General features: G+C 27.8%; 1 protein-coding gene and 1 pseudogene across 1 annotated transcript; one reads left to right on the forward strand and one right to left on the reverse strand.

Annotated features, from left to right (window-relative positions):
• Positions 1-5,159: 5,159 nt before the first annotated feature.
• On the forward strand, positions 5,160-6,943 carry LOC112688824 (general transcription factor II-I repeat domain-containing protein 2A-like). Its single transcript, XM_025562211.1, has 5 exons — positions 5,160-5,250; positions 5,461-5,646; positions 5,707-5,804; positions 5,889-6,136; positions 6,592-6,943. Exons 1-5 carry the CDS (start codon positions 5,160-5,162, stop codon positions 6,941-6,943), a joined length of 975 nt encoding a protein of 324 aa, XP_025417996.1.
• Positions 6,944-7,100: 157 nt separating this feature from the next.
• LOC112688825 lies at positions 7,101-7,500 on the reverse strand (annotated as a pseudogene).
• Positions 7,501-10,392: the final 2,892 nt, after the last annotated feature.

A 10,392-nucleotide genomic window follows, 5' to 3' on the forward strand; every position in this document is an offset into this window, starting at 1 on the left:
CATAAAATTAAACGTATTATTTCATATACCAACGTGTTTTACATATTAATAAATAATACATTGCTTCTTTATGAATAAAATAGCAATAAATAACCGATAGAAAATATATTTAAATTTTTAAAATAATACAAAATGTTTTTTTATTATTTTCCTGGCATAAAATAAGTATTTAATCATATTCCTAGTCATTTAATTAAATAACTAGGCACTTCATTTTATTTGCTTTAACTATATGCCTACGACAAATATAATTACAATATAGATAAACATGTAATTTTGAATTTAATAATAGTTTTATTACAACAATAATGGTTGAAATGTATTAATTTAAAATTAAAATTTCAATAAAAAAAAATAATAATACAAATGGATATGGGTTATTAAATTTTTCATAAAGATAATTTTTTTAAATATATGAATAGAAGTTTTAGTAAAAAAATTGTTTTTTTTTTTAATTTATTATATAGAATATAGTACTTAACATACACACATATTTTATTTATGTTGTGTAAGGATTTAATTTTTTTATTTTACTTTTTTTAGAACGTACTTCAATGAATCACAGCACAAATAAGACTAGGCTCTTATTCAATTAAAAGTGTAGACAATTTTATCCATAAATATGATATTTAAGGGTCTTTGTTGGCAATGTACATAATTTCAATAAATTGTTCGATTCTGAAAATGATTAGTGGTTCATAATTACACATAAAAGTGTATACAGACCGAAAATTTTATAATAAACCTGATTTAATAATTTAAAACAGTCGATAAAACCTTTGACTAGTCTCCGTAAAATTTTGAGTTTGCAACAGTTTGCTTGTTGACTGTGGATTGTTTAAAGCCATGTATTTTCCGAGTTCGGTTTATAAATGTATGTGTGGATTATTGATTAAATTACAATGTAAATACATTACCATGGATAATTCAGCATTTCATTTCTCGATAAATAATTTAATATTTCGGCAGAATGGGACTTAGAATTACCATTTGCCGTCATAGCTTTGAAATTAATTTCTTGCTCATCGCATTTATTTTATTTTTAATGACAAATATAAATTAATAAATTTAAAAATCATGATTATTTTTCAACAGAATCAGTAAAACTAACAGAGACATATTATCGGTTTACTATTTTTAAATGACTTTTTGAAATATTCTCATCATGCACAGGTATATTCAATATTCATGTTTAAGTATATATAGAATTAGTATATGTATTTTTAAAAATGCCAAATTCATAGTTATAATTTATATTTTCTCAATTGAAACTGTGTGTGTATACTTACATATGTAATATACATAGGTGTATACTTTTAGGTTCGGTCTTATTTACATAGACTTAATTTCTATGACCTAAACGTTCTAGGTGAACGGATGGATACAATTTAATTAAGTTCCACGCGTGATTTTTTTCTCAATTTATTAAATATAATAAAATCAATTATTTAAAGAGTCACAAAAATTACCTGAGAAATAAAAAAAATCTGTAAAATATAATTAGTTGTATAGATTCGTATGATATTGAAATACGTTTTGGGCTAGGAAAACATCATCTTTGATCTTTCAAAAAATAATATGCAACAACTGGGCCTTAAATGCTAATCAAATGAGTAATGTAATACTTTATCATAAATATAATATTTTAATCACGTATTAAACTATAAAGATGATTTATAACATACATATTTCAATACTGAGATGAACTCATTAATATTGTATAATGAAAACTACTTTCCTTGATGGAGAACCTATTCAATTTATAAGTATGACATATTTTATGAAGGTGAACTGCAGCACTGTATAGCAATAGCGAACGCGTGATCAAAAATTTCAGGATTCAATGCAACTACAGTAATTCGGTAATAAATCAATATTATCGTGAAAATTGTGTATGATTATAAAATTATGACAAATGTAATTTACCTTCTAAAAGTATAGTGAATTTACGATGAGCGAGTATAGTGAGATCAGAAATAATTTTTATCAAACGTTCAATCGAATAACTTGATTTTATGCTTTTAAAAAACGAGCACAGTTGTATTGTATTAGGTTTTATATTTTATTAAACTGTACTACATTCACATCGTGGATAATTCATACAACAAAAAACCTATTGTAAATTGTTTAAAGAAAAGTTTAATTTAATTTTCAAAAAAATATGCAATAACATTGCTAAAATAATCTCAAGAATATCATATTTTCATTTTTTTTATTTTATAAAAAAAAAATTTCACAAAGTTTTGCAAATTAAAAATAATGCCATTCTTTATTTTCTTTGTTAGCTAACATATGGTATTATTAATCATAGCCCGCGTATTATCGTTGTACGTTTTAATGATTTATTTTTATATATATTACATGAATTATATACAAGCTAATATATATATTTTAACAAAGAAAAATTGGTTTTATAAAAGTAAATTTCTTTTTGAAATTATTTTAATTTTTAGATTGTATGCTACAGAACAAACAAGTCGTAATGTACATATATTTTTCCTGAAAAACATTTTAAAAATCCTTAGAATACCTAATATCCTCCTTTCATGTAAATATTTTCAGAACTCAAAAGTAAATTATATTTAATATTTATACAAAATAATTACATTTATTAATTTTTTAAATGTGCCAAAAATAGTTTTTAAAAATTAAATTATTTTGTATTTTTTTTTTATTTTGAAATCGATTAACCATAATTAAATGTAATTAAAATATGATTATTTCTGTTGTAGATGAATACTATTTTGAATTATCTATTTAATCTAGTAATATATCTTGAAATAAATAAATAATTATAAAAATAATTTGATGTTTTGGCTGTAGTTATTACTAGTTACTATATATATATATATATATATATATATATATATTTAATATAAACTGTTTAATTTATTAATTTTACATTTTTTCTTATTGTAATAACTTAACCTCAATGTGTATAGGTCAAATAGTTATATATTATTATATAAGTATTATCTGTTTAAAGTTTACACTTAAAATTTTGTTCTTTGAATATATGCAAAATAAACACTCGAAAATGCATTTAGTCCCTTTAATTCTTGTTTCGGTAATGTGTGTAATAAAATGAAAACGTTCATTGGAAATCATTTTTTTTTTTTTTTGCGAACGATTTTTCATTGCTCAATTATACAACTTTAATATAACCAGGGTGGTTAGGGTATGGGCGTCCATCGTGGGGCAAATAGAGAGACATGTCCTCTCTAGCTTTTCTGTTTATATTATACATTTAGGTATAAAATATTATAATTATTAATTTATAACGAATATTAAATTGTATATTAAATTTATTTTGTAAGCTAATCTTATCTCTTATTGATAAAACTTTACCACAAGAGAACGAATTCTGGGAATCATAGATACTAATTCGAAACCTATTGATAATGATCACCGAGAGGCACCGATCACGTGTGTTCCTCTCTAAATATTAAGGGTAATAAGATATAAGAATTATATATTTTAAATTCAGATATAAGAGTTAAGGTAATCGTTGTATAGACCTTACCACTTCCATTATTCTGACGCAAACTGATGAAAATATTGAAACTGATAACTTTACAAAATATATACATACGAGTATATTTAGTAGTTGATCATGAAAAATTGAATCTCAGTGAATGATTATAATATTGTAACTCTATTTTTGGAGGGACAACAACATAATAAATTCTCGACACATATGTTATTTGTGATTTCATGATACATCGATAAAAAAAAAACGGTTGTTCTTTGCATAAAAATTTCTGCTAACTAAAAATTAACATTTACGAAATTATATTGCTTTTTTTTGCATTTAAAAATGCAATTGAAATGTGAAATCAACACGGAGAAATCGTCATTATTAAATCCCATTATTGCACAATTGATCGGAGAGTTAAAAACATTGTTTTCGCTTGTGAACCTTTAACTGATATCATAATATTAGTTAGTTTAATATTTTATAAAGTCATGAAACTTTACAACATTTTTAAAAGAATATTTTTTCAAAAAAAATTAGACTATATTAAAAACTGCAAATTTTCATATTTCAAACAAATACTCTGTTGGTTATACTGCACAATTGAATCTTGTCAACCAGTTTACGCACCCACAGTCACGGGGATCGCGCTCACCACTGCTCTCCAGTCTACCTTTTTGTTATTGTATAAATTATAATTCTACGTTTATCGGCGATTGCACTTTTTTGGTTTCATAATTTCGAAATAATCACCGATAAACGGCATATAAAAAACCGCACGACCGTCGACCAAGTACCAGTCGTTTACCTGAATTGTAGCAAGACCCTTCCGGGCAGACTTGCACACTTTAGGTCAAACATTCCCCACCCAACCTACCGGACGGTATTTATATTAGTCAATAATACTATAGTTAAGGTATTCCGGCATTGCACCGACTATCATAACGTTCGGTAGGTCTAACTCCCAGCAGGGACGATCACAAAAAAAAAATCATGGGGGGGGGGGGGTGTAATCTTCAAAATTGCCGACTAGAATTTGAAATTCAAAATTTTTGTGAATTATTAAGTTATTTTTAGTAACATTCTGTAAATTTATAATTTATTTATTACCTTATGTTTCAATTCTTAGTTTGAATTAAATTTGAAGTGGAAACTCAAGAATACCTAACTTATTTTAAATTTATATCAGAATAAAATAATGTCAACAAAAATAATATATGAAATAGGTAATAATTATCATATAATTCATCACTTATTATTTATTACAAAATGGTTATAAAATGAGTGTTACAGTATTTAAAATTTTAAAAACTTATATTAATCACAATTGAACCCTGCGTTACTTTAGCGTTGTCCATTTGTGTACAATAGGGGTCTCCAAACTACGGCCCGCGAACAAGTTTTAAACGGCCCGCAGCACCCATAAGACGGTAAATAAAATATAGATATCTAAATATATGTGTAATTTAAAAAGTCGTTATCGCGGGCACGTATCATAATTTATGACGACAGACATTGCAATTTCCTTTTATATTTTTAGTTTTAACGTCGATAACGGAGAGATTAGTCACATAGACGAGCGGTACGACGAAATTATTTCATAACGTTTGTACAGTTACATGTCTAAGTTTGCAGTGCCTTTATTATAAAAATTATTCTTTACCTATTAATTCACCAATTCGACATGTCAGGAAGAGGATTGAAAAGGAAAATAGATTCAGAATGTCGTGTTTTCAATGAAAAGTGGTCGTTGGATTATTTCGTAATTTATTCAGGTGACAAAATAATTTGTTTAATATGCAAAGAAAGTATTTCTGTACTTAAGGAGTATATAATATACAATATTCGAAGGCATTATGAAACGAAACAGAAGACAACTTTTTCAAAATTTACTGAGAAATTACGGTTAGATAAATTGCAGTCACTTCAAAATAATTTTTCATCACAACAATTATTATTTAAGAAACAATAAAATATTAATGAAGCTGCTACAAAGGCTAGTTTTCGTACTTCACATCTATTGGCAAAAAGAGGAAAAGCGTTTTCTGATGGTAGTTTAATAAAAGAATGTATAATTCAAACAGTTGAAGAAATTTGTCCAGAAAGAATTGATACTTTTAAAAATATTAGTCTTTCTGGTAACACAGTTACCCGTAGAATTGACGATATTAGTAATAATTTAAATTCTCAGGTAAGTAATAAGACTCAAGAATTCATTTCGTTTTGTATAGCACTTGACGAATCAACAGATGTATCTGATACGTCACAGTTACTTTTATTTATTCGAGGTGTTAATAAAGATTTAGAAATTTCAAATGAACTACTTTCTGTACATAGCATGTACATAACTACGACAAGTATCGACATATTTAAAGTTATCGAAAAATCATTTTTAAAATATAATTTGAAGTAGGAAAATTTGAAATGTATCACTACTGATGGCGGAAGAAATATGTGTGGCACAAAAAAAGGTGTAATTGGACAGATATTTACGAATTGTGAAAAAGAAGGTTTTAAACCAATGACTTTGCATTCTTTAGACTTGTCTTGTGTTATGGATCCAATAATATCAACAGTAAATTTTATTCGCTTGAGCGAACTTAGGCATCGTCAGTTTCAAGATTTTTTGAAAGAAATAGAAACAGAGTACCAAGATATACCGTATTTTACAGCAGTTCGATGGCTTAGTCGCGGAAAAGTCCTATCGCGATTTTTTCAACTAAAAAATGAAATTGAAATATTTCTAATTGATAAGAATCGACCATTGCTTTTACTTACAGATAGTGAATGGGTTTGGAAATAAGCTTTTTTAGTGGATATCACAAAATATATGAACGACTTCAACCTAAAATTACAAGGTAAAGATGTTCTAATTTGCGATGTTTACACATTAGTAAAAGCATTTAGGCGAAAACTTATTTTATTTGAAACGCAAATTTCAAAAATTGTTTTATTCATTTTTCTACTTGTGATAAATATAACACAGAATCAAAAACACAATTTCCAGTCGACTTCGCTCAAAAAATAATTTCTGAACTTAAAATCCAATTTAAACAACATTTTTCTGACTTTGACGTAAAATCGGAAGAAATAAATATTTTTCAAAACCCGTTTAGTTGTGATATTGAGAAGTTACCTTCTACCCTTCAAATGGAAATGATTAATTTACAAAGTAATGATGCACTGAAAATCAAACATCGTGAAGAGACTTTAGTTGATTTTTATAAATTTTTCCTAGATATAGAGTATCCAAATTTAAAAAAATTTGCAATTAAATATATATCTGTATTTGCTACAACTTATTTGTGCAAACAAACTTTTTCTAAAATGAAATACATCAAATCAAAATACAGATCGGCCATGACTGACAAACACTTGGAGTCAATTTTGAAAATTGGAACTAGCAACATACAACCTCAATTCGATCGAATATTAGCAGAAAAACATCAATTTCATACTTCTCATTAAAAAAAAAAAAATTATTAAAATTACAATGTATATATTATTATCATTTAAATTTATACCAACTATATTTAAGTATATTGTAGACAATATTTTATAAAAAGATTTAAAGTTAACTTATATTTGTATACCTATATTTTCATAAAATTAAAAATTATATGTGTTAATAAACTTTTGGTTCGCTAAGAGCATTTGATATTTTTTGTGGCTCTTCAATAAAAAAGTTTGGAGACCCCTGGTGTACAAGATCATCGATATTCAAAATATCTGTTATGTCTTTTTCAAAACTCAACATCATCAGTGCATTTAACCGTTGATCAGCCATTTTCGATCTTACGTAATTTTTTATTAATTTTAATTTACTAAACATTCTTTCGTCAGATGCAGTAGTAACAGGAGCAGTCGATGCTAAATGACAAATTCGATTAGCCCACGGAAAAATTGATTTTGATGACTCAAATTTTTCAAAAATGTTATTTAAATTTTACATCACATTGATTTAACAGAATTTCAATTTCTGCATGTATTGCATCAATGTCGTGAATTTTCGCACTAGTTGTCATTTCGGGAAATAATTTTACAGCACCTGCAACATTTTCTAATGAACAAGTATTATTGTCAAATGGCATTTTGAAAATATTAAATAAAGGTTTGAGTGTTTCAATAGTTATTTTTAAATGTTCAGTTGTTAAGTTTATTAGTGTGTCTTAAACCGAGTTTACACGCAACGATAAATGCTAGCAATTTATCGTAACGATCGAATTGTTCCAATTTATCGTTGCGTATAAATAGGGCATTGTATCGATTTATTGGAATTGGAATTGGATCGGATGATTGATGCCGACCGGCATCATTTTTTGCGAATCGTAACTATAATTTGAACGTGTAATCATGTAACAACCATTTATCGCTACAATTTGATTTAGTTTGCGTTGGCCGTTCACGGAGGATAGTTCGTTTTTTCGTAGACAATTGTTTTTATTTTTACTCAAATGATCATGGCAGAACAAACACCTTGTGACAAGCAAACACCTCGAGACTTCTTGAGCGAATTTATTGAACTATATCAAAGTTAATTATATTTAGCCTCATAGGTTTTCGGAATTATTTTGCAGATAGCTGGTTTAGAAATTGCAGTTGAAAATTCCATGTCCTTAAAGCTTCTTCCGGTAGTAAGGAATCGTAAGGTAGCAGAGAGTATCTCATGTAGAGATATGGCTTTTTTCATAACAGTGTCTTTTTTCACGATAAACGGAGAAACTAACCTTAACAACTCACCATAAGTCTCTTCATCCATTCTCAAATAATTTCACCAGTCATTGGGTTTATTTCGTATTTCTCGCAATAAGTTTATATGAGAAACTTCCCTTTTCTTCAGCAACCATTTGCGGCTCCACTTTCTTCTTGGTCTTCGCAACTTTTTTGCTTTCTCACTAAACAAACTAGATATAACGACCACAACAGTACTTCCTCCGTGGCGAAAGCTAATGGCGAACTGAGTTGTGATGAACCACGGTTGACAAAGAATATTGGATAAGAAATCGTAGCATGTATATCGTAGTGTGTAAACAATATTCACTCTTTCGATTAATTGGAACAATAAAAACGACGATAAATTGACAATCACATCGTTACGATTTATCATTGCGTGTAAACCCGGTTTTATACTTGTTTAAATTCTTTACGATAAAATAATTTTAATGAGAAGTCTGATTGAGTCATTGGATTAGAATCTATTCTTTTTGGTATCGATCGTTTATGATGATGTTTCTTAAAATCTTCTATTGGATATAAATCTAGTTTTCTTGAAAATATTAGAGCTGCGTCTATAATAGTATCCAGTCCATCAGAATCTTTGTTTATATTTTCAAGTGATTTAATTGTACCCTCTATTAAATTACTTGCATCAGGGACGCCCACAGAAATGTAGCTCAGGGGGGGGGCAAAAAAATTGTAAGTACCTAAATACTTATAGGAAGATTTACTGCTACATATTTCATCTACTCATATTTTGTATTACTATCAATAATAATTTTTTAAAAATCAAAACTCATTTAAGTTTATATAAAATTACATAAATAGTTATTAGTTTTAATATTTATAAGAAAAAATATAATAAAGTTTAAACAAAAAACAACTTTATTTGATTGAATTCGCATCATATTTTATTATTTTATTCAAAAAGTAATGACAATCTCCTTTTGTTTGAAGCAAATAAATTAATTGAATCATCATTTGTTGATTAAAAAAATGTTAGATACTTGTTAGATACAAGGATTGTCGAATAGTCACTGAATAACCAAGATCAGCTTCATGTAAAATAACTTCCAATTTTGTAAGTGACGCAAAAATCTCAGGGGGAGCAATGGCCCCCACTGCCCCCCCCCCATCCGGGCGTCCCTGACTTGCATCAATTATATTCAATTCCTTTGCTTCTAACTTCTTTGTGAGTGCTTTGAGTTTATATAATACATTTTTCATAAATATTATTGATACAATAAAATCAAATGTTGTTATTTTTTTAAACAGAGCTATTAATTGGCTTTTAGTTTTTGTATCGTACAAATTTGAAGAGGAGATTTCTTGTAAAGTTTCAAGAATTATTTCAAACGATGTTCAAACTGCTTTAATCGATTCTGCACGAGACGTTCATTGCGTTTTTTGATAAATTACACAACTGCAAAACTACCTTCAATTTCAGATAATTTTTTACTAAGAATTCCATACCGTTTTGTACTAGCATTAAAAAAAACATATAGACCCTCTAGGTTACCAATTACGTTAAGTATAATGGTACTAGCATTGCAGCCATGTTCTAAAAATGTGTTAATACGGTGGGCTTGACATGAGATATAAGGTATATAGTGATTGGTCAGTGATTTTTACGCTCCATGGAATTGACCAGACATAGTTGAGGTAAAATCGTAAGACTGAAAAGCGATGAAGTCTGGATTTAATTCGTTTCTTATTAAGGTATCGTAAATATTCTTTGCAATCCCAAATCCAGTTTTATCGGTACAATCATTTATTTTAAGAAGTCTCTCTTTAACATTTTCGTTATTATTAACGTATCGCACACATATTGCCAATCTATCTTGATGGGTAATATCGGGAGTCGTGTCTGCCAGAACTGAATAAATTTCCGCATTTTTTACTTCCTTAATTACTCGATTTCTAGTTTCTGAAGATAGCAGTTCTATGAATTAATTTTGAGACCTAGAACCAAGATACGTCACATGATGTGGTCTCATAGATTTATTATCTAACCATGTTTTATAATATTACAATGTCTGGAAAGTAATTCCACGATTTGAATGAAATTTCCATTATTATCATCTCCATCACCTCTAAACGCCAACCTTTACCGAGCTAAAGTACGAGCAGTGTCCATAAGTATTTTAATAACTTGCTTATTATATTCGCGCCCATGCTGAATTTGAATTGATTTTTCTCTA

Source organism: Sipha flava, unplaced genomic scaffold (genome assembly GCF_003268045.1).
Source record: "Sipha flava isolate LNK unplaced genomic scaffold, YSA_version1 40_pilon_pilon, whole genome shotgun sequence".
Lineage (NCBI taxonomy): Eukaryota > Metazoa > Arthropoda > Insecta > Hemiptera > Aphididae > Sipha > Sipha flava.